Source organism: Cynocephalus volans, chromosome 1, assembly GCF_027409185.1.
Source record: "Cynocephalus volans isolate mCynVol1 chromosome 1, mCynVol1.pri, whole genome shotgun sequence".
In the NCBI taxonomy this organism is placed as follows: Eukaryota; Metazoa; Chordata; class Mammalia; order Dermoptera; family Cynocephalidae; genus Cynocephalus; species Cynocephalus volans.
Window position 1 is genome coordinate 142,693,795 of NC_084460.1, and position 25,273 is coordinate 142,719,067.

The 25,273-nt window shown below is 38.0% G+C and overlaps 1 protein-coding gene across 1 annotated transcript in view; it reads left to right on the forward strand.

The window, feature by feature from the left end:
- ABI3BP (ABI family member 3 binding protein) overlaps positions 1-25,273 on the forward strand; it is a 248,492-nt gene that overhangs the window by 79,067 nt on the left and 144,152 nt on the right. Inside the window, exons 4-5 of the mRNA XM_063114629.1 lie at positions 10,939-11,007; positions 14,483-14,615. Of these exons, the coding sequence (XP_062970699.1) occupies positions 10,939-11,007; positions 14,483-14,615 (202 nt within the window). The remainder of the gene's footprint in view (positions 1-10,938; positions 11,008-14,482; positions 14,616-25,273) is intronic.

The window sequence follows — 25,273 nt, forward strand, 5'->3', positions numbered from 1 at the left end:
AAAGTCTCATCAACCTGGTAGTAGATGATTTGACATTTTTGAGCACCTCAACATGATGGCCCAGGGTTTTGTGGAAATGGGTCATTAAATCCTTACAGCCACCCCGTGAAGCAGGTACTATCGTTATTCTTGTCACCCCAGTGAAGACAGTGAGTCCCCAAGAGGTTAAGACATCTACCAGAGCAGGCTGGTTCCAGGGCCTGTGCATTTGACCACCGTGCCATAGTGCTTTCTCTGTGGCATATGCATATTCTGGTGCTTTTGAACCCTACGTAAAAACTCATCTGGGGAAATTATTCCTGACCCCTTACCATTCCATGGTAAGGCTGACTAGAACATTTAAAAAGAAAGAAAGAAAACACCTTGTTGATTTGAAGACTTTGACTTTGGATACCATCTGAGAGCTAATGTGGCCTAGTTTTATAACCTGAAGGAAAAATATCCAAACGAAGTCCTGTTTTCTCAATAGTACTTCCTACAGAGATAACACTAACAAAGTGATGAATTCACTGGAAAAATTGTGTGGACGCGTGTTCAGGCTCTACTTCAAAAGCAAGCCTTGTCAACTTAAACCAGTTAACAGACAACAGCCAACACTAAACCTCTCTGTGGGGTGCACATATAAAACGCAGGCAAGGAAAATCTCTAGGCAGTAAAGCCAACAATGCTAACGTCCAACAGGTCAGCTCAACTAGGAAAGTATGTGTGCTGGCTGTTGGGGCGAGTGGGTAAGAGAAATAGTTTATTAAATACTTGCTTGCAATGTCAGGGAGAGAATTTGTCGGTGCATGGAAGGGCAGCAGGGTTAGTTTGGGACAGCGGCTGAGGTGGTCCAGACTCCATGCCAGGACCACAGGAAATGAGAGTACCCGGAGCACCAGAGTTATGGTCAGAGTGCAGGGACTGGGAGTGGAAGGCCCAGGGCAGGGCTGGTTTCATGAGCAGGGACCAGTGCATTCGGAAGACCCCGCCTTTGGAGTTGAATGCTTTGCTGCGCTATCCTGGATTCTCAATCATTTTATCTTTCCGTTTTGTTTTGTGAGCCAGGTACTGTGGGACAATGGAGTACGTGCTTAAGGGCTGGGAGCCTGGGCTCTTGTGCCTTGGTGTCCTCCATCCCCACCGCCCAGTTTGGTTTTCAACTGTCTTGTCCCCCAGGCCTGGCACCCTTGCTGCCTGGCTGACCTTCCACTTCCCCTATTCAGCGACTTCAGCTGCCCTCTGCCTTCAGCAGGGACTTGGGTATGGACTCGGGGAGGGTCAGGGTGTACACACCCCGATACTGACATCTGGCAGGACCTGGTGGCAGCAGTACTTGCATAGGTTGGCAGTGCTACTGTGCACTCAGTGGGGGATTTGGTGGGGTCAAGTCTCTCTCGCATCCCCACTCAGGTACACAGCATGTCCCAGTGCAGAGGTTGCTGTCCCTTGGGGTCTGTGGGTTCGAGTGGCAGAACGATGGGAAGGGCAGATTGACTTTTCTGCCCTGGGTGCTACATCTTAAAGGCTGAGAGAAGCCAGAATTCTCTTTGAATCATGGGGCATAGCAGCATGTTCTGTCAAACTGGGTGTGGGTTCATTATTCAACAGATTTTGTAATGTTTAACAGAAATAATTACCAAGTAGTGTAGGATTTGCTTTAAAATTTGTTTTCCAATTATTTTTCTTGTGAAAGAAGGAAAAGAATTACTGTTTCAAACAAAAACAGATACTTTTTAAAAGAAAAAAGTTTATAAGGAAAAAAACAGTTCTACACAGTCTTGTCAAAGACTAATTTTCTGACTAAAGTTCACTAGCTTTTCAAAAGACTATTTGCTTTTGCTAACTGTGCTATTTCTCAAACCCCTAGTTATTTTTTCCTTTCTTTCTGCAAAGTCCTAGGCTTCACCCATCTTTACTCTAGCCCCAGACAATAAAGGGACAGAAGAACAGATTCATTACTTCCTTCAGAACATGTTTATTGAGTAATTAGTATTTTTCCAGGTTTACAGGTACATAAGTGAACAAAGCATGGACTGAGAGTGTGGCCCAGACTTTCTACAGGGGCTTAGAAATAATCCAAAATATTTTCCATTGTGTATATGTACCACAGTTTCTTTATCCATTTGTCTATTGATGGACATTTAGGTTGATTACATCTCTTAGCTATTGTGAATAGAGTTGCAATGAACGTAGAAGTGCAGGTGTCTTTTTGATATATTGATTTCATTTCCTTTGGGTATATACCCAGTAGTGGGATAGCTGGGTCATAAGGTAAATCTACGTTTAGTTCTCTGAGGAAGCTCCATACTGTTTTCCACAGTGGCTGTACCGATTTACACTGCCACCAGCAATGTAGGAGAGTTACTCGACTATTTTAAAAAAAAAAAAGATATCCTACCATTTGCGATGACATGGATAGAACTAGAAACCATCATGTTCAGTGAAGTAAGTCAGGCACAAAAAGACAAATACTTCGTGACATCATTCATATGTGGAATCAAAAAAAAAATGTGTTTCTCATGAAGTAGAGAGTAGAATAATGGTTACCAGTGGCAAAGAAGTGGAGAAAAGTGGTGGACTAATGGATATAAAACTATGCTATCTAACCTAAGTGAATCATTGTGCAATATACACATGTATTGAAACAACATACTGTACCCCACAAATGCTTACAGATAAATGTTAAAATATTTTGAATAAAACAAATTGGACGAGGCAATGTACAAAACATAAGCACTTTAAGCTCCCCTCCAACACACACACACAAAAGAAATACTCCAAAAGGTGGAAGACTTACATTTGTGATGATTCATGATTTTATAGACAATCATTTTTATGTACAACTAAGGGCAACATGCTAGTAATACAAGTGATTTATTTAATATTACTAAAATTTTGTATTCATAAATTTAGTAAACATAGGAAAGTTAGTGCAGTATTGACAATACTTATATTACTTTGTACTCTGTTTGGACTTCTGGCTACCAGGAAACTTTGCAAAACTATGACTTAGCACACACCCAAGCAGATAGCAGGATTATCCTAATTTTCTAAAAAAAATACCCCAGTGTTTTTCCAGAAGGGAAGGGACATCTTCCTCACTGGAAGGGCATCAGTGATGATCTTGAGTAGGTCAGGACTTCCAGTCGCTGCTGTTCTAAGCTTTCCATATGTAATTACTTCAGGGTTATTTCATTATTTGGTGGTATGTGCAAGGCTGCATTTTGTGGTGGGTGGTTTCTGGTCTTGATTCTGTCCCGAGGAGTGATGCGTCTGCTGCACCAATCCTGCTGGGGCCTATCATTTTCCAGTAACTGGGCTGCTGGCTGGATGTGGAGTGCAGTTCAAACACAAACCATATATACCCCAATGCTGAAATCAATTTGCTGTCATCGTGTTCATTTGTTACTGTTACTCAGCTCTTTGTTACTGTTGTTACTCAGTTCTTTGTCACAGGAATGTGAGAATGGGTGGGATGGGTGGGGAGCAAGGTCAGCCACCCTAGTGAATTTTAGAACTACTGGTAAGTGGCCTTTCAATAAATGAGTAGACAAGTATTATTTTACTCTCTTTCTACATTCCAACTCTCCACGGGACTGCGCACCTCTGCCTGAACTGACTTTCTCAGTGAAGGCTTTCACTCTCCCCATCACGGACCAGCAGGCCAGGGGACATGTCTGCAGCACAGGTGAAGCCACCTGAGACAGCTGCAGGGCAATGGGCCCTGATGGAGCTGTAGCTTACCCTTCCGAGCCCACACACAGGAGGTTCCTTTGTGCAGATCTGACTAATGATTGAGTGGAACTCTGCCTGAGCTTAAAATGCAAGGAGGGTTTTCAAAGGTGTTCATCTAACAGACATTACTCAGTGTTGGTGTTGATGAAATGAGATGCCGGAGCTGTCTACCAAATATTAAGAGCTAAAGTGAATGCTTAAATCTGAATTGTATCCACTTGAGTTGGATTACAGCTAAATATGGCATACGAACACCTGCAGATGCAAATAAGAATTGATAATATTTCTGTTTTAGTGATTTCCTGCGCATAGATTTTTTTTTTAAGTTTTGTGGGTGATTTTATTCTTAATAAGTTAAGGGGGCCTCATGTTGTTCCACATTGGCTTCTAATAAAAATAGCTACCTTATTTCACCAAATTCCCAAACACCTTTAACTGTCAATCAAACTGCTATTTATTTTATATAAACCTAAGAATAAAGTTGCTAATCACAATCCTTTTGTATCACTTAGGACTTCTGTTTTACACTTATTAAAAGAGCTTCCATTGACCCACTGATACATAAATTTTACGTTATCTATTACTTTTTTTGCAAAAAAGATTTTTTAAATAAACTCCTTATTTTAGAATAGTTATAGATTTATAGAAAAGTTACAAGGATAGTACAGAGAATCCTTGTACACGTTATACCCAATTTCTTCTGTTGTTAGCATCTTACATTAGTATAGTACATTTGTCACAACTAATGATCCAATAATGATACATTATTAATTAAGTCCATATTTTGATTTCTTTAGTTTTTAACTAAGGTCTTTCTTTCTGTTCCAGGATCCCATGCAGCATACTACTTTACATTTAGTAGTCATGTCCCCTTAGGCTCCTGTAGATTCTGTCGGTTTCTCAGACTTTCCTTGTTTTTGATGATCTTGACAGTTTTGAGGCATCCTATTTAGGTTATTTTTGTAGAATGTCCTTTAATTTAGTTTTGTCTGGTGTTTTTCTCATAGTTAGACTTGCATTTGGGGCTTGGGAGCAGGAAAGTATCTATTACTTTTAAGAACCATATTAAAAGGAAAGTAAGAGCAATAGAGGGATTAAATTGCTAGATATTTTTCACCTTGGGAGTCTGACTCTTCTGCTTCACCTTTCAGCTCAGAGTTCTCAGTAGTTTTGTTTTTCACACAGTATCATTCTCTGTGCCAGCAAGAGCATTGGTGATGGAGCATTTTAGAAACAGTTCTCTACTGGGTTTTCTTCCAAATCACTGACTCTCTTCTGCCAGCTTTGAAGCTGTCACTTTTTTACCTTATTGGAAGGTGTCAGGTAACAGCAGCAGGATCACAACTATCTCTGACCAACCTCAACTGTCAGATATCATCGATGGTAAAACACATTTGAAAGATGTTCAGAGCTGGGGGGAGGGGGGGCGTGTCTTAGAATCAATGAAATATGGAATTCTGTATTTTTAATATGCCATTTCTCATAAAATAGCTTTACATTCAATATTGCTAAATTACCATTTGAGGTTCAGATATGACTATGTTGCTGTTCATGTCTCCAAATTAAAACCAGTAAGCTCCTAACTGCCAGATTAATAGGAAATCAAATTTTTCTTTATTGTCTCCATTTCTCCCCCAGCTTTCCAGAATACCAAGGAGCTGGTGCAGCCCACATGGAGGTTGGTCTGAATTTCACATGCAGTGAAAGAGCCCCAGGTTCAACTCCTTTCACGGCTGCCTCTCCTGCACTGAGCCCCATGTGTTCTGGTCCTCTATCATCTGATCGGGTGCCTGCTGGCCAGAATCCCAGCATGGGCTGGCACAGCTCCTGAGAAGAGGCCCCTTATATAAGCAGCCTGTTGGCTTAGTGCCCAGCGTTGTCTTTGCTGGGCTTGTAGGGTGGCGGCTTCAGGTGCCCACTCTCCACATCCCAAAGCTGTGATTTCCAAAGTTCCAGCCACCCAAAGAGAGCAGTGTCAGAGGCAATTCCAGCCTCTTCCACTGGGACCCAGAGTGGGCTGTGTCTCCCTCTCTCTGGAGATGCACCAGGGATTAAACCTCAGTGTTCTTTTTAAATCTCCGCATCACAATAGGGATAATTCTTTCACTTTTTTTAAACATCAAAAATAAACCTAATTACTGACAAAATTTATAGATTGTCTCTAAGGGGCCCAGTGCCACCTACCTTAGTGCCTGACCCTGATTGGGTCCAAAGAGACCCAGTCTTTTAAAGCACAATCATGAGATTAGAGGGTGTTTCTTCCCTCTCCTGCCAGAGTAAAACCTACCTGCCCTCCACATATCTGGTCTCTAACAAGACATTTGCAAGCCAGACTGTCCGGTGTTGATGGAGAAGGTGACTCGCTACATCTTATGATTTCAGGGACTGAGAAAAGGAATTAGGAAGGGCTCTAGGTGAAAAAAATTGTCCCCAATTTAGTTGGATGCCCAGAGTGTATTAAATAGAACAGATCATGAGTGGGAATACTGCATTAACATGCATTCACTCACACCGCATCGCAAGTTAACTGTTTTCACAATTCTATCTGAGAACAAATGAAAATAAGATTGAAGAAGACAACCATATTCTGTAAAGTGAGGAAGCACCTCAGAGAAGGAAATGGACGTAATCTGGTTGGCTACATCATTCTTTGATTTATGTCTCAGCTACACAATACAAAATCTGAAGCAGGTTACGAAAATAGAATCATGTGTAACACTTAAAAATGAGAGTAATAAAGGGGGAAAATGAGGGTTAAATATTCTGATGAAGCCAGGGACAATTGCTCAATAGAAATGTATTTATAGGATCCTGCATATTTTGGAAAGGAGGATCATATGTTTGGCTTAGATGTTTTAAGGTATATTTTGTAATATTAAGGAAGTATTCCATTGAATTCTTATTTGTTAAGAATTGGTGTTGAATTTTTGTCAAATACCTTTTCAGCACTTGTGGAAATAGTATAAGTTTTTTTTTTTTTTTTCTTATGATACATTCCTAGAATAAACTATGTTTTTTCATGATGTACTATTATATTATGTGCTTCTAGATTCTTCATGTCAATATTTTTTTAGAATTTTTCATATTGATATTTATAAATGAGTTTGGCTTGTAATTTTCTTCTTTGTGAATTCTTTGTATTTTGCTTGCCTTAAAATGAATTTTTTTAAAAAATTTGCTTTCAAAAATTGTTTTCAGCATTTTGCTCCCTTGTGATATTCCCTTAGACCTCAGGACACAAATTTCTGCTTTCAAGAAATTATCATCATCATCATCATCATCATCATCATCATTATAACTAACATTTAATTAGCTCTTTCTGTGTTAGGCACTGATATAGTTTTAATCATCATTAAAAAGTCTATGAAGCTAGGTACTATGATTTTTCCCATTTTGCAGATAAGAAAACTGAGATACAGAGAGGTTAAGTGCTTTGCCTTGTACAAGTAAGTACCTGAGTAGGCTTTAGTCCCAGGCTCCAGAATCTATGATCTTTTGTCCAGAAATTTAGTTTGACATGAAGTCAAGTTGTTAAAAAGATGGCAAGTGTAAATAAATGATTTTTTTTTTTTCAGGCCCCTTACAAGATTTTCTTTAGTATCATCCTGGCTTATCTTATATTTATTTTGTGGGCACTCTCATGGCAGGGACTTTACATGTGACAGCTTCTGAAGCAGGTGTCCTTCAAAGGGAGCAGCCCCAAAATGTGAGAATTGGGATTTATCAAACAGAGCAATTATGGTAGGATGATTTGCATTACAAAAAAATTGTATGTTGATAACACCAAGGTGAAGGGATCAGATCCCCATACTGGCCAACCACCAAAAAGCAGAACAAAAATAAATATGTAGGTAATAAATAATTAGTACTTTACAAAGGATTTCAATAGTAGATTTCCTTAAACAATGAAATATTTCTATCCTCCACTACAAGACATTTAAAATATTCAGCAAATTAGATTTAATTAGTCTGTTACATTGTGTAGCCTTAACTGTTAGGAAAGGAAAGTTTGGTAAGGTAACTGCGTTTTATACAAATTTTCTGAAACTGATATTTCAGTTATGTACCTTCTCTAAATGAAGAAGTAATATATTTTGACAGAATTTCTGATAAGGCTACAATGTATATATTTTGTGGCTGCTACAAACCCCAAAGGATTTCATAGTGCAGAACAGAAATAGAAACCTTGTTTTTAGCTTGTTTTATTTTTCCACGTCTGTGTTCCCAATGGAGTACAAAAACTGCTGAAATACAAATACTGTGTATGTTGGAAGGAGTTAATGAGCATGAGAGCCAATACATGTGCCCAGGTTTTGACATCTGTTCCAGTTTGTAATTGGCTATAACAGCCTATGCTTTATGTAAAATGACTGTGATCATAACAAAAATTATTTTTAAATTGCTCATATAACCATATATCTTGGATTGTGGCACTATATTCAGCTTCTGTATACTGTGTGTTATTTCTCTAGTATTTCAGGTCTTGTTCTTAAAACCACTTTGCATAATTGAATTAATCTGTATCAAGGAAGGAACTAAAAGGTTAACTCTAAAAGACTCTTTGCCACAATGCACACAATTTAGGAAAACTAGGGATTTACCTCTGTTTTCTAGAAGTGAATTCCTGACACTTATTAAAAGGGCATTCAGGAGACTAGATTAAGATGGTTACATAATTTGCAGGGCCAACTACAAAATAAAAATACACAGTCCCTGGTTAAAAAGCAGGAAAAATTATTGTCAAAGATACTAAAATATAAAGTTTTTTCCTTTCTTCCATGGTCTCTTCCATTAATTTGTCATGGTGTTATTTTATTTGCTATTGAATGTCATTCTAAATAGAGAAAAATGAAAATTTAAAATTATTAGCATGAAGTTTACCTTTTGCAATACCAGTTTTAAATGCAAATGTAAAAGCCTTTAACTCCTAAGTAGAATTACTGAAATTGGACAATTTGTGTTTTGTAGTTCATGCATGTACGTGTATTTTGTTCTTACCACAATGTGGAAATGCTGCACCAAACCAACTCAACTTTTTATTTCAGTTCTCATTATGTGCCTGTTTCACCAACACTCTTTCCTTTCAAGTTACTTATGAATAAGGAAGAACTGAAAAGAAAAGGAACCCTGGGTTGCCCTATCTTTCCCTTTCCTTCCATGTCATCATTTTCAGTGTAAATGGTTGGCAAACACAGGTTAATAACATGAGGAAGAAGGGATACGATAGCGTTCTTTAGTGGTTTGTGTTTCTTCACATACCATTGCTTTCTTTCTGCATTTAAAGCAAGTTCTGGTTCAAAGAGTTAAGTGTGGCCTCTCGGAGCTCTCAGTATCCCTCTCCCATCCCCCTTCTTCAGCCATAGGTGTAACACGCTTACTTTGAGTCTTGCTGATCTCGCACAAATCATGGGTCTGTTGGAGTGCTATGCTAATGGGGCACCTCAAATGCCATATGTGAGTGGGGAGGCAAGGAACTGCAGACCTGCATGTTGGTCCCATCTCCTCTGCTCACAGGCATGCTCTGTTGTGCCATGGAACTTCCTTACAAAACATGAGTTCAAAGATAAAAATATTAAGAATTACAGGATGATGACAGCAGGCCATTAAACCATGCACGGAATCCTTCTGAGCATGGAGCCCTGTGCGACTGTCTATGAAGCTGGTCCTGCCTCAGCAATCTCATCTACAAATTGGGGTGATAATAAGACATGCTGGGTAGGATTGCCAAGAGAAGCAATTATGTTCTGAATGTAAAGTTCTTAACACAGTGTCCTGCACATAGAAAGCACTCAGTACATGGTAGTTTCATAAGACCTGTGTTGCTCTATATCCTAAATAAAATCAGGAAATGGTTATCATATTCCTACTAGGGAAGTTATTTATTTGATCTGGGTCAAGCATTTCTTCTATGAGCCCCACTAAGCAAGACAAGCTTTCAAACACATGAGACTCTGGAGCAGCAGGAATGCTCCTTTATCTACGCAGTGGTCATGAGGCAGTCGTATGATAATCAAGCAAAGCTCGGATGTGAGTTCAAGAGGTTGTCTGGGTTACTTTATTCAGTGGTAATTACTACAACAGCTTATGGCAAATAGTGCTGTGTGGGGTGGAGTGGCCAGAAAAAGACAAAGGCACAAGTCATTAAAAGCAGTTGCATTGCCAGGTTGTCTCTGTCTGAAAATGAAGTCAGCTCTGTAAAGCTTCAGGCAGAGAAGGCCTCTGTTCCAAACTCATGAAGGGGAGATATGAAAATGAAACAAAGGTGTGAGATCTGCCTGAGCAAGTAGGGGTGAATGCTGGTTGACTACAGCATCCACATGAAATTTGGTGTAGCATAACTTCCAGGGTCCAAAGCTCCTACAGAAATATTGTATATAATATTCCATCAACCAGTTAATGCAATAGAGCTGCTTATAAAAGGCAATGGTTTATTTATATATGTTCAACCAACCATTCATCCTGCAAACATCAGTTTTAGAAAAAACAGTATTTGATAAATTATTAGCACCTTATTGAGGTAGCACATACTGATTGCCTTACCATAATTTTATTTAAAACCTAAATATTTTTAAAAGAGATAATTAATTTATATTTCATTGATATATATTTTAAGTGAAAATTATACCAGAGTATTAATTGTGACTTTGTTTACAAATTGTTCATTAAAAATGACTGGACATGAAAACAGGCTGATATACAAACAGGATAAAAATTTGTAGGTCATTATAGATATTCACGTTTCCAAGAAAGTGAGTGATTTCAGATTATAGGACAGATAAGATCTGTGTGCCTTATGCAAGTATGATTTTCCTTCTCTGACTTGGGAACAACAGGTTGGCCCTCTGTGAGGAGGTGGCTAACAGAATGAACATGATCTGATTTTTAAAAAACTCTCTTTGTAGAGAAAAGGATCGATGAGAATGCGGCATAAATTTTGCATTTAGCTTGATTCTTTTAAGACCTTTCCCTACCCTTGCCCATTGGTTTTTGAAAAATCTGGATTTAATCTTCATTTTTAAAATTTTTTTTAAAAACTTAATGGACTTAATGGACCTCTCAGGAAGTATTAACTTTCTGGATTCCCGGGTCCTCTCACTCACTGGTGCTGCGGTTAAGGAGGATGACTAACTTGAGGGATGCTGAGTCAGGACATGGGTGTGCTGTCTCCAGTGCTGGTTCTCCAAGGACTTTACTGATAAATAATGTTGTTATTGTTTCCAGATGCAGAACCAAAATACCTGATAGTTGTGCGACCTGCTCCACCTCCAAGTCAAAAGAAGTCATGCTCAGGTATTGATTTTTTTTTCTCTTATTAATTTTAAACTGTCATTTTTCATCTTTTTTGTACCCATGGAGACCAATTGCCTTGGGGATGCCTTAGAAATGTGGAGTAGAAGATGCAGGCCCTGGGTCAACAGTTCATTCTGCTGGAGAAGATGCATAGCCTGATGATAGAGACGGCTTGGGAACTTATGCCAGCATCACCACTTGCAAACTGCAGGGATTCACAAGGTTATTGGACCTCTCTGTGCACCTCAGTTCTGCTTCATGATAAGGTTATTGTGAGGATTAAATGAGGAAATGTCAGTGTCGGGCCTGTAGTCAGTGTTCATTTGGGGTTAGCTCCTGTTAGCCTGTCTCTGTTTTGCAATATGTGAACCTAAGCCTGCTATTGTGCCTTTCAGATTTTACGTCTAACCTTTGCTTAAGGAGACTGTTTACATTTGAGAAGGAGAACTCATGTATGTGTGTGCTAAATGATTTGGAACTTAGGTTTTGTTTACTCCTATCTCTCCCTTTTAAACCACTTCTGTATATTCAAGCATAGAGGAAGGACTCCTTTCATAAAACAACAGTAACGGCAACACCCATCTTCCCAGGCCTAGGAAGACTTGAAACTGGAAAGGAGATAACGTGTGAATAAATAAGTAGAAACTTTCTACATGACTAAAGGGAGATTAAAATCCTACATTGTCCAATTTCACTACCTAAACTTCTCAGATCAAGTAAGCAGACGATTGCTGTAAGAAAGAGTTTGTAGAAGTTGTGAAAACGCTTTTTCTATCTGATGTTGCGTCTTCCTATCTCTGTAGGTAGAGTTGATCACAAAGTTTTCCTTCTTTTTCTTCTACTAATGTGAACTGTTCTGCAAATAACTATTTCCTCATCATATTCGTCTTTCATGGTACACTGGATACCACACAAAAAAGGGATCTTTTTTGTTTTGTTTATTTACTATGTTTTCCTATAGGGGTAAAAAGGAAGGGAGAGCATTCAGCTATTCAATAACATTGAACAAAGGAGTCCTTGGAGCTCTGTATTCAGTCTCCTAGATGTATCAGCCCAAGCCTCATTGCCAGAAATCAGGTGCCACAATCCCTCCCTGACTTCTGTATATATCTACTTCTTTTAAGAGCAGCATTGAATGGTCAATCATTTTGGAAAATACAAATTCCTTTTCCTGGCCTCTTATATTATGCCAAAGTGAGAGAGCAATTTTAATCACTTCTTACAACTTGTCACTGAGAGTTGTCCGGGCAGCTTTCCACGCACTCTCAAATAAATGTACTCTCAATATTTCAAAATATCGAAAAACAAAATCAAGAAGCATGAGTATGTTTCCATGGGATCTGGTTTTATATGAATATTTGTTGAACTGTTTCTTGATGCTAATATGATCATAATACAAATATGCGAAAATATATAAGGGAAGTCAGAGAGTGATTATACCCTAGTAGCACTTTATAACTTCATTTCATTTCTAGGCTTCTGTGATACTGGCTTTAAAAATTATTTTTCACTTCATTATGACCAGCTCAGGAAATTGTTTCATCTTGCTCAGGAAATAATACCCCACCTTTCCTTTTAGGCAATGAATGTAAGTTTTGTTTTTGTCTACATTTGGCAATGATGTAGTGACTAATAGATGAGTTTCCATTCATTTTATATTCGTATCTACCACACACATTTTAATTATTTAATCATTTTTATGTTAAGATCCAAACTTAGTGAAGTAATTACTTAATGGCCATACGAGCCTTGGGTTCCCTTGGGGAAAGAAAAATATATCTTTTGTTTCTAAGTGGCATTATCTTCACATATTAAGAACTAAGCCAGCGAAGTAGTAAAAAGAAAACTAGATTATGACTGAGGAGAACTGGATTTGAGTTTTGACCTTGCTCTCAGTATGGTTTGGGACACCCTTGAAACTTCTTTGGACCTTATTTTTTATCTGTAAAATGAGATCATTGTATTACATTAGTGAAAATCAACTCAGGGATGGAAAAACAAATATCAGAATCAGGTCAGGGCTTTTTCAAACTATATGTGCCCCTGACTCACACTCTAGATTCTAATTTGCCCTCTTTGGAGGTCATACATGAACCGTTCAAACTACCATCATACAAGGCATTATTATAGACAGATATGGAAAAACTTACAGAGAAGGGTAAATGTATATTTGCAAGCAAGTAAATGATAACTATCCTTGAAAATTATTTCAAACATTTAAAAAAGTCAATTGTCCTACAAGGAAGCAATTTGCTCTAAATCGTGTATATTCTGGGCTCAGAAGTTTTCTTACCAGAACAACAACTTTTAGAACTTAAGTCTAACTGAAGCAAAAAGCATGGCACAATTTTAAAGAGGATTTGATTCAGGTGATCACCAATAGGCTCCTGCAAGGGGTACCCTCCTACCCACCTTAATAAAGTTTAAAAGACCATTCTGCTGTGACTCCATTTGGTTCCCACTACATTAGAGTAAGGTAACACAAGTTCTTCTTATAGCAGATATGACATACACAGTCTCTTGTAATGAAAGAGGGAATCCAATGGTAATACAAAGCATATATGTTTTATGTTAGTTCTATGTATTTTTATTAGGCTTCCTGTAGGATTTTTTTTTTTTGAACCATGATTTTTTTATGAGCCAGCACTGGTTTTCATGGTTGAAGTTCTTCCTTCCCCTTTTTCACTGTCCTCCCATTCCTGCAGTTTCAAATATGTTTGAAATTGCAAATTTCTGCCCCTCTGTCCTTGAAAAGAATCTGCATTGGTTAATTAGCATAACTCTTGGCATTGCCCAAATCCAGTTAATCCCATTAGAACAATTGTGCTTCCTGTATTACTCTTCCAGCATTATTAAAAAATAATGTGTGCACCTTTTCCATTTAGGTACTCATTGTAAAGTATATGCTTCTTGCAGTAGTATTACAAGGCATTTTACACTTCCAAGTAGGTTTAAAATAAAAAGAATATGACCTACAACCTAGATGATAAGGTTTCTTTTTTCTCATTAGATGTTATTTCACACTAATTCATAGTCCCAGGGGAAAAAAATGAGCATGCTTTTATTTTATCAGTGAAAGAAATGAAGCAAGTGGGATGTGTTTGTGTACACATGCGTACACATATGCATACACATATAAATATGTAGATTTGTGCTTATTTATCCCCCTGATCATAGCCAAGACCTCTATACCCTCCCTGACCCACAGGAAAATAGAAACTAGATATAGTTAGGTTTAGTTTATATGCATACTTACATATATACAGACATGTACATACACACATAAGGTATTTCATTTGATTCATGTTTAAATTCATAGGCAAAAATTAGTAATATTTGTGAACTATATGAAAAGAAAAGGAACTTGACATTTTCACACTTTTCATCATCTTGCCAAGTCATCTTTATGTATTTTACCCAGGTCATGAAAATACCCAAAATGCTTCCAGAATTAACCTGTATGCTACCTCCTTAGGTAAAGCTCGTTCTCGCAAGCCTCTCCAGCTGGTGGTTGGCACGCTGACACCAAGCTCAGTCTTCCTGTCCTGGGGTTTCCTCATCAACCCACACCATGACTGGACGTTGCCAAGTCACTGTCCCAATGACAGGTAAGTCACCCTAATGGAAGATATTGCTTTTCATCTGAAAACTAGCACTTGCTTTTAACAGTATCTGTACATACTTCAGAAAGAATGTATAAATATGAGGACCATTAGCATTTACTTATCACCTGGATATGTGAGGGTGGAAAAGATGTGTAAGTCAGGAGCGCTACCCTTGAGAGAGTTATCATCCACCTGAATAGAAAACACATGCAAGTTTTTTCCTCCTGATAACCTATAAGGGAGAGCAATGAGCGTTATCATTGATAAGTGTGATAAAAGCTCAGAGGAGGGAATGAAGGCAGTTAGAAATGACTATTAAAAGTTGGAGAGTTTGTTGGAAATGGATGGATCTTTGATCTGACAATTGAAGAAGTGCTTGAAGCAGTAGTTCTCCAAGTGTGGTCCCCAGACCAAGCAGCATTACCACTACCAGGGAAATTGTCAACAATGCAAATTCTCAGATTCCCCTCCAGACTTACTGAACCAGAAACTCTGAGGGTGGGGCCCAGCTATGTGTGTTTTAACAAGCCTTCCAGGTGATTCTGATGCCTGCTGAAGTTTGAAAATCACTGGCTTAGAAAACTGGAGAGATAAACTAGGAGAGATTAGATGGAGGAAAAGCACAGCGTTGGAGATGAAGCTACCGTCTTCATTGTCAGAACAAATAAGAAAAATCTAAGTAAATTTTTTAATTACTGCCATTCGTTTATCCACCCAACATATGTATTTGACACCATCTGTGTGCTAGGCACTGTGCTAAATGCAGAGCCGTGATTCTTAATTGGTTATGAAATGATATTTGCTTATCATAAATATTTAATACATTAGCTTCAAAATTCAGAAATTTGCATCTGGACAAGCATTCAAAATTTTCAAACTTTCAACCAAGACGTTTTATTTTAAAGGGTTTTTAAAAATCTTAAATACACTTACAGTGATTTTTAAATTTTAGAAGTTTTTTCATTAGCTTTTTTTATTAAAAAAACCCTTTAAGATATAATTTAAATACAGTAAAACGCACAGGTCTTAAGTGTATAGTTTGAGGTATGACAAATGCATATAACCATGCATCCTATAACCATCAAGAGATGAAACATATTTATCACCCCAGAAAGTATCTTCCTCTAGAAGCAACCACTGATTTATTTCTATTACCACAGGATAGCTTTGCCTCCTCTGGAAATCCACATAAATTGACTTCCACGTAGTGTAGAGTACTTTTGTCTGCCTTTTCTCATTCAGCATGTTTTTCAGATGCATTCATGGCATTGCAGTTATCAATAGTTCCTTCCTTTTGTTATTCCTGAGTAGTATTCTAGTGTGTGACTGTTCTAGAGTTTGTTCATCCATTCTCCTGCTGAGGGGCACCTGAATTGTGTTAGTTTTGGGGTTTTATGAATATAGATTTTTATAAACATGTTTGTGTGTTTTGTGAACATATGTTTTAATTTCTCTTAGGTAAATACCTAGAAATAGAATTGCTGGGTTGCAGGGAAGATGTATATTTAACTATTTTTTTGTCTAACATTTTCATCTACATTCCCACAAGCAATGTATGAGAATTCTGGTCGCTCCACATACTCACCAGAATTTTGTGTTGTCAGCATTTTTCATTTTAGCTATTCTAGTGAAGTGGTATCTCGTTACAGTTTTTATATGTATTTCCCCTGCACTAGCAATATTGAGCACTTTTTAGTGTACTTTTTGGCCATGTGTATTTTTTTGTAGTGTTTTATTTTTATTTGTCTTTGTTGAACTACCTTTAAAAAGACCTTTAAAAAATGTTTATGTTATCAAAAGTGCTTTTCATGTGATTTTGATTAGAAAATCTTGACTAAAAAAGAAAAAAACCAAATTTTCCCTCATATGTCCATGGTTCTCAAGGGAAAAATACTTGGAAAAAGGCATAAAGAAGATATTTCCAAAACCCAAATATTTGAAAAATGATTTTGAGATGTTTCAAAGAATCTGAAGTATTCCTTATTTCACCCATCACTAAACCCATGACTTATTTTGTTTGGAAAATGGGCTCTTGAAAGAACATGCTTTCTTGTGATAACTGTAGTTTCTAGTGGATTGGGCCAAGATGTCAATGCTGAGAAAACAAACATACAGGGACTGCATTTTTTCTCTTTCATTTTCTTTAATTCTCTTATGATGAGGATAATGAAGAAAAAGAAAAAGAAAAAGAGAATGAGGGACAGAGGAAGGAAGAGGAAAGAGAGGAAGGACATTTGGCAGACTTATAGCAAAATGCAACCTAATTTTAATCGTTGCTCAACTGGATTGATAAATTCACGAGACTATTGTTTCAACAGGCCCAGTAACTTGGCAACTCATATAGCATAATTTGGATATAATTTTCTTTCCTGCCCTCGAACCTTTCTTTCAGTTTTACTTGGCCCTACTGACACTTCCACATGAAAAAATTTATCCAAAGACTGATTCTAATTGATAGATGTGGCCATGGCTTGAGAGCACAAGGAGATAATGAAGGCAGACACAGATGACCTAGTGGAAGGAGGATTCTAACCCAGGCAGTTGACTCTAAGGCCCAAGCTACTCAGACCACACGTGGAGCTCAACCTCACCCCCTTGCACACACACCCTGGCTCCACTTTTCTCATCAAACAGATGGAGTCATGCATTTCAAATCACAATATTCAAAATCGATAGTCCCACTTTGAACAAAGTTTTTTAAAAGATTCAATAATAACATGTCAAGATGCTTGTGTACTTTCAAACCTGGGTTGAGTGGGAGAATCAAATGGGGAACTGTTAGGACATGACTTAAAGGGAGGAATTAAACAGTAACAACTATAGGGAAGCATGTGGAGTACTGTACTTGTGGATTTCATTGCCCCATGCCTCCTTTCTCCCTAGCTAACACATTTAATAAAGAGCTGACATTTAAAGTCTTTGCGGTATTTGAGAAAAAGTAGCAGTCCTTGTTTAAAAGCTCTGGAAATGCTGTACACATTATAAGCATCCAAATAAATCCACCAGAACTGCAAATGAGCGTAATTAAGATCAGACTCTGAGAAATCTACCCTCGTATGTTCAGACAATTTTTTTTTTTAAGAATTTAGACTAATCCAGTAGTTTAGAATAAGCAATATAGCTAAAAGGGATGATTACTTCTTGAAAATTGGAAGATTAATTCAGCTGAAGTTTTCCTTTAGAAATATTTCTTACAAAACCACTGGAATCTGAGTGCCCCTGTCTTGCTACAGGAACACCAACTGGTGTCATTTTAATCCATTGAACTTTAATATTTGGCACCCTCTCTGTAAAGTCTCTGATTAAAATTTAAAAAATAATTTCATATTGGGTTGTACAGCCCCATTTATCCTATGTGAATACTTTATTGGAGAAGTTTTTATACTTTGGGCTTTCTACCTCAAAGTTTTTATGTAGTAAGTTTCTAGTAAGAAAACTCCAGTTTTGTTTTGTTTTAAGCTTGGAAGTTCTATTCCTATTTGCATAGGGTCTGTATGGGTCTCCCATGTTTTTAAATCCTTCTCTGGGTTCACATTGAAGATTAGATTTACTTCATTTACAGTTTTTACTCTTAATGGGCTTTGAGTGGAAGAATATACGCATTTGTCCTCCATCTAGCTGAAGTCAAAAGAAAGATTTCAAATTGGCCCAGATGAAGAATAAAACATATTTTTAACCTGAATTTATTTCACCCTTAATGGCTTGTTTTTTCCTTCCTGTGTTTCCAAGTTGTTAAAGCTTTCAAGATTGCTTTAGCTCTCACTCCTTTGCCAGCTTATTAAAGCTTTATGATTTGTTTAGAAATCATTTTCATATTTCCTAACACTTTCATATTGTGTTTCTCGATCTTTAACGGAGAATGAGGGCTCTCCCTTTTGGCCAGTCCAGGGCAGGCTATTGCCTCCTCCCCTCCCCTCCCTGCCCCCACCCCCCACCCCCACCCACGTTTTTAAGAAGGGGGTATTTTCAAGGTCCGTGAATTCTCACTTGATTGAGCCAGTCCCTTGTTACCCATCTGTCTTGCTGCAGGTAAATTCTGATGTGAATTTTAAGCCCTGTGAGGGCAGGAGCCATGTGTATCCTGCCCAGCATTATCGCCAAGGCCAGTACTACCTTAAACTCGACATGACAAAACTGAAATCATTCTTTTCCTCTTGAAATATCACCTCACTTATCTCTTTATTACTTTCTGAAGTAGCACAATTGTTCCATTCACCCTGATTTGAAACTTTATTCATTTTTTACTTTTCATCTCCTGTAACTTGCGAAGGGCCCAAGTGACAGATTTTGCGTTTGAGCAGTATCCATACTCTATCTTCTACTTTTCCATTTCCACACTAACGATTCCAATCCAAGCAATCCTCACCCTGCCCTGCATCCTGGCAACAGATTCCTGGCTATATTCCCTGGCTCTGTTCCCTACCCCTATCCATCTGGCTCCCACAGTACTGAGGAAATTGACCAGGCACCATCAGCTCTCTCCTTCTTTATCCCAGATCGATCTTCAGCTCTACTCTCTTCTCTTCTCTTCTTCCTGAGGACACATTTCCAACTTCACACAGCGAGCCTGATCCCGTCCTGCCCCATGTCCTCTAAGCCTTTGCTTCTCCAGTGATCTTCTGTCTCTTACATTTGCCCCTTCACTGCCATTGGCACCGTTTCCTGCTGGCAAACATGCTCAAGATTCCCCTAAACAAAAACGAAACCATCTGTTGATCTTGTTATATTTTCTAAGCTACCTTGAAATCTCTTAATCCCCAAACTTTTCAGGGTTATCTATTCTTATATTCTTGATTTCTACATGACCCACAGTCCTTACTCCTTTTCACTGGCTTCCATCCCCTTTCTACCATTCCACTGAAACTTCTCTTCGTGGTCTCCAATGGTCAATGAATTGCTAAATCCAGTAGAGTGTTCTTAGTTCTTATCCCTCTTAACCTCTCTGTGGAATTGTTGTCCATCCCCTCATCCTTGAACTCTTTCATTCGCTGACATTTTTATTTAGGCTTTTCCTCTTGCCCCTCTAACCCTTTCTCTTCTCCTTTGCTTGCTTCTTATTCTACCTCCTAAATGTGGAGTAGTGCTCTGTCCTTGGATCTGTTACCTACGCATCCTCCTTATCTCATCTATGTCTTGTCTTTAACTATCACCTCTAAGTAGAAGAGTGCTTCTTAAGCTTTGTGCATAGAATCATGTGGGGGACTCTGTTAAACTGTATGTTCTGATTCAGCAGGCCTGAGGAAGAGCCTGAGATTCTGCATTTTTAAAAAAAAGCTCCCAGGAATTGCTTTTGTTGCTGTTCTACAGAGAACAGGAGGAGTAGCAAGTATGAAAATAACGTCCAAGGCTGAACCTCTGTCCTGGGCCCGTTTCCAGAATTCTAAGACTGTATTTTTAGTTGTCCGTGGAAGAATTTCATTAGAATAGCCAGGTAACAGTGATCAGCACCTCAACCTCAAACTAAATTCATATTTTCCACACTGTTAAAAGAACTCTTTTTGGGGGGCCGAGCCCGTGGTACACTCGGGAGAGTGCAGCGCTGGGAGCGCGGCGATGCTCCCGCCACGGGTTCGGATCCTATATAGGAATGGCCGGTGCGCTCACTGGCTGAGTGCCGGTCACGAAAAAGACCAAAAAAAAAAAAAAACTCTTTTCCATCACTTTGTCCTATTCTCATGTTTGAAAACTCAGTTTTAGTTTTTATTTTCACTTTTCTTGGTGCTATATCTGGTCTCATTATTTCTTTGAAGAAATATAACTTTGATCTGTTTCTTTTTTTTTTTTTTCCATTCTGTTTCCTCCATGATTCATTTTCTTGTTATCTCATATCCAGACTAAACTTCATTAACTGAGATTCCTCTCTTTAGTTTCTAATTCTTCCACAGCTATAAATCTAGCTTCCTTCGTTACTGCTCAGCTCTGTTCACCTGCCGAAGAACCTCCACCAGCTCCTACTGCCTGGTAAAAGAAATCATAAAACCTCTCAAAGAATATATTTCAAAGGATTTCCAAGTCATGCTCCTGAAGTGAAGTATAAATATGTCCTATTCCACTTTTCCTAGACCTGGGTGGGATCTCCTGATTTAAATTACAACACTGGGGTGGGATTTAAAAGGCAGCCCATCCATTTTCAAGTTCAGGTTGGAGAGTGCCACGCCAGCCCTCCCTCTGCACTCCTTGCTTTCCATCCTGCCATCTTTAGCCATACACATACGCGTATCTGTCTCCCTCACTGTCTTGTGAGCTCATTCTTGAAGTTCTGCACAGCGTTCGATTCATCTTCCATCTTACACAGAACCTAGCTTTGTGTTTTACAGTAATAGATCTCAACAAATGTAGAAATGAATAAGCTGGTAGAATATCAAGAAGAGGCCTTAAAAATCATCCAGCCAGTCCCTTCAGCCCTTGAACCTCCTCTGCAGCGTCTGCCATCCAGAGTCCACAGTGAGCCTCTCCAGGGATGGCAACCTAACTTGAATGTTGAAGATTCAAATTCTGGTCACACAGATGTGAGTTCAAAACTCTGCTCTATTTAATAGCTGAGTGACCTTGGATAGATTACTTAAATGCTGTAAGACTTGGTTTTATCATCTTGGGGGTAACAATAGTAATATCTCATAGGGTTGTCAGAATTAAATTAGATAACACGTGTGAAATGGTTAACACAGTGTCTGGCATGCAGTGAGCACCCAACAAATGGTATTATGTTTGTTGCTAGTCTTCTCGTTCCTTGTGATATTATTTACTTTATATTATTTTATAATTGCGACTTCAGGCAACACATTCCATTTCAGCTAGTACTAAAATCACTAGGTATTTCTTTTCTTTTGTTGAACTTAAGTCAGCCAGCAGTGGGTGGTTAAATAAAAAAAGAAGATCTTGAAATAGTTGACCTGTTTGAAAATTTTCAAAAGAGTCCAAAGATAATAAGGACCTGAACTAGCTCTCAAGTGTTACTTAGGAAAAGAGAAGAGACAAAAGCAAGAGAAAGCATGTAGGAAAACATACCTGGGCTTGACAACTGATAGGACATGAAGGGAAAAGAGACTCTGAAGCCAACAGAAGTGGGAACCACAAGAGAAACAGATTTGGGAAGGGATGAGGAGTATATTTTAAGATAGTTATGAAATTCACAGAACATCAAGTCATCGTATTTGATCATAAGAAGGCTTTTCTATAAAGAACAGCCACCAGAGTGCAAAAAGATTTAGGCATTTGGGATGGTAAGAAAGTGAGAGAAAGTAGATTATTCTTAAGAAATTTTGTTTTTAAAGATAGTGACACGAGTAAGAGGAGAGTATTAGTTTTATTTTTGTTTTTTAGAATGAAAAATATTTCAACAGCATTTAGACTCAGAATAAAGTCCTTGAAGAATCAAGAGAAAGGTTGGAAAGCTGATGGAATGAGAAAATGGAATAAAATTACCAAGATGCTTATTTGGGGGAAGAGATAGGGGCAAGCAGAGAGTGAAGGGGAAGTGAGACACTTTGAGAGGAGCAGGCTGAGGGCAGAATTTATATCAGCTGTTACAGTCTCAGTAAAGCAAGAACATTGGTGACAGGGGTGTCAGGAAGTGTCCTTTGATGTGATTGATGTGAACAATGTGTGGAATAGATGTTCTAGGAAATGTAATAGTAATTAATCACACTGAAATAAGAACATTGCTGAAAAAAAATATAGAAGCCCGAAAGCTGGCCATCCACATACGGTAAGCCAGGGTGGTTTGTGAAGGGCTAAAGTTATTCTGGTGCTCTTATATTTCTCTACTTGTTATAATTCACTGCCACTTACATCATAAATTTAGTTTGTGGGGTTGGTAACTCTGTCTTGGGTGCTTTGTTAGAACAGGATATCTGATTGCTGGAGTAAATTTCTAGAAACAGAAAGGATCTCAAAAATTGTCTACTCTTATCCCCACTTCTGAGAAAATTAATGCATAAGTGGGTAAAGAGACTCCCTGAAGGTCATGCTACTGGTTTGCAGGTGACTAGTTTCCAAGTCAAGTCACTAGCTGTCTTTTCCATTACATTTTGAGGAGCTATGGAATTTTTAAAGTTACAGTAACAGTTTATTGTCAGCATTGAGACTATTTGGGAGGTCCAAGCACAGAATGCCAGTTGAACCAAACACTATCTTCAGCAGTTTCTAACCCCTTAATTAGGATATAAGATGCCCATTTTTCTTAAAATCCAAATTACTGAAAGTAGGCTTTCCAAAGTCTGGTATGATGACATTCACAGGCTGCTACCTGCATTTTTAATAGACCGTTGCCCCTCTGTGCACTTGTGCTCAAATCATTCCTGAAAGAGGTGCAACTAACGTTTGATCCTGGATGTCCTCAGACATAATGAGAAGACTGTGACTGTATGTTATAGTAAATACATAATAAAACAAAAAATAAAAAGCCTTAAATAATGCTAAATGTTGATTCTTTTTAACTTTCTTCCATTCTGGGTCATTTCATCCGTCTCTTTCCATCTCCTTTTGCCAAGTGCCACAGTAGAAAGAGTCCAATGCAGTACAAAAGGTATTATTAGATTAGGAGTCAGAAAATAACATTTGCCTGGCTCTGTCACTGATTATCAGAGCTTAGGCACTTGTCATCTCTTTTTCTTCTATAATAATTCTTGTTCTGCTCACAGTTTACTGTATGGATAAACTGAAATAGTGAAAATCTTAAGCCCTCTGCAAATGTACAATGCAGATCTTTATTGTATTTTGCTTCAGTTTGCATTGGCTCTAAAGGAATGGTGCTTTTCAGAAGTGAAGCCTTATGCAATGCCTCATTGCAAAATACAATTGTAGACCTAATGACTTAAATCAGTATAAGTATTTTTTGATGACTGAGTCATTGGCCATTTAGAGCAATAATATTCTAATTTAAAAATGACCCTATGAGGACCTAAGTGTTCATTCTATTCATTCCAAAAATATTTGTGAAGATTACTGTGGTAGTAGTTAGGTTTGGTTAGGTTATAAAACACTGTTTATTACCATAAGGCCTATATTTTGCTTTAAAATCAAAGAAAATTAACTTCACTTCTGTAAGTATAGCTAAGCCGTCTCATTTGCTCTCTCCTTTACCATTTAGAACTTGCCTACATTATACAAGTATGTTGACAGGAGTAAACCTGACTGAAGCAAAGGAGAAGGGCAAGCTGCCTCCTCTACCTTTATTTTTCCTCACAAACTTGATATGAGTGAGGGTATTTCAAATGCTTTCTGATCAAAATAGAAAAAATCTACAGGATGGTATTTCTTTTTTCTTTTTTTTATTTAATTTTTTATTATAACAGTTGAACGTACATATCTGTGGTATACAGAGTTGAATATCAATACTCATGAGCATATGTGATGCTCAAATCAGAATAATTATTATATTCAATAATATACACTGTCATTGCTATTCATGGCCCTTTACCAATCCTCCCTCCTCTCTCCCTTCCTTCTTCAAGTAACTTCAGTTCTCCTTTTGAAGGTTCAATGTATTATTGTGAATGTTGTATCTTTCTTTCTTTCTTTTATTTATATGTGTATTATTTTATGAGTGAGAACATACAGTATTTCTCTTTCTATGCCTGGATTATTTCATTTAATATGATTTTCTCAATGTTCATCCATGTTGCTGTGAATGACAATATTTTGTTCTTTTTATGGCACAGTAATATTCCATTGTGTATATATACCACATTTTCCTTATCCAGTCTTCTGATGATGGACATTTAGGTTGGTTCCAACTCTTGGCTATTGTAAATAGAGCTGTGGTGAACATGGGGGTGCAGGTATCTCTTCAACCTGATGCTTTCCATTCCTTTGGGTATATACCCAGTAGTGGAATTTCTGGATTGTATGGCAGTTCTATCTGAAGTTATTTAAGGACTCTCCATACTGTTTTCCATAATGGCTGCACCAAGTTACAATCCCACCAACAGTGTAGGAGGGTTCCCTTTTCTCCACATCCTTTGCAGCATTTGTTATTTTCTGTCTTTTTGATGATAGCCTGTCTAACTGGGGTGAGATGTTATCTTAATGTGGTTTTGATTTGCATTTCCTTGATGCTGAGTGATGTAAAGCATTTTTTCATGTGTCTGTTGGCCACATGTATGTCTTTCTTTGAGAAATGCCTATTCAGTTCCTTTGCCCATTTTTAAATTGGGTTGTTTTTTTACTGTTAAGTTTTTTGAGTTCCTTGTATATTCTGGATATTAATCATTTGTCAGATGCATAGTTTGCAAGTATTATCTCCCACTCAGTAGGTTGCCTTTTTGCTCTGTTAATTGTTTCTTTTGTTGTGCAGAAGCTTTGTGGTTTAGTTTGATATAATCCCATTTGCTTATTTTTCCTTTTGTGGCCTGTGCTTTGGGGTCATGTTCATAAAGTCTTTGCCCAGTCCTACTTCCTGAAGTGTTTCCCTTGTGTTTTCTTTTAGGAGTTTTATAGTTTCAAGTCTTATATTTAAGCCTTTAATCCATTTTGAATTGATTTTGGTATATTGTGAGAGTACAGGTCTAGTTTCATTCTTCTATGTATGGATGTCCAGTTTTCCCTGCACTATTTATTGAAGGGGCAATCTTTTTCCCAATGTATGTTCTTGGTACCTTTGTCAAAGATAAGTTGGCTTTAGGTTTGTGGGTTGATTTCTGGGTTCTCTATTCTGTTCT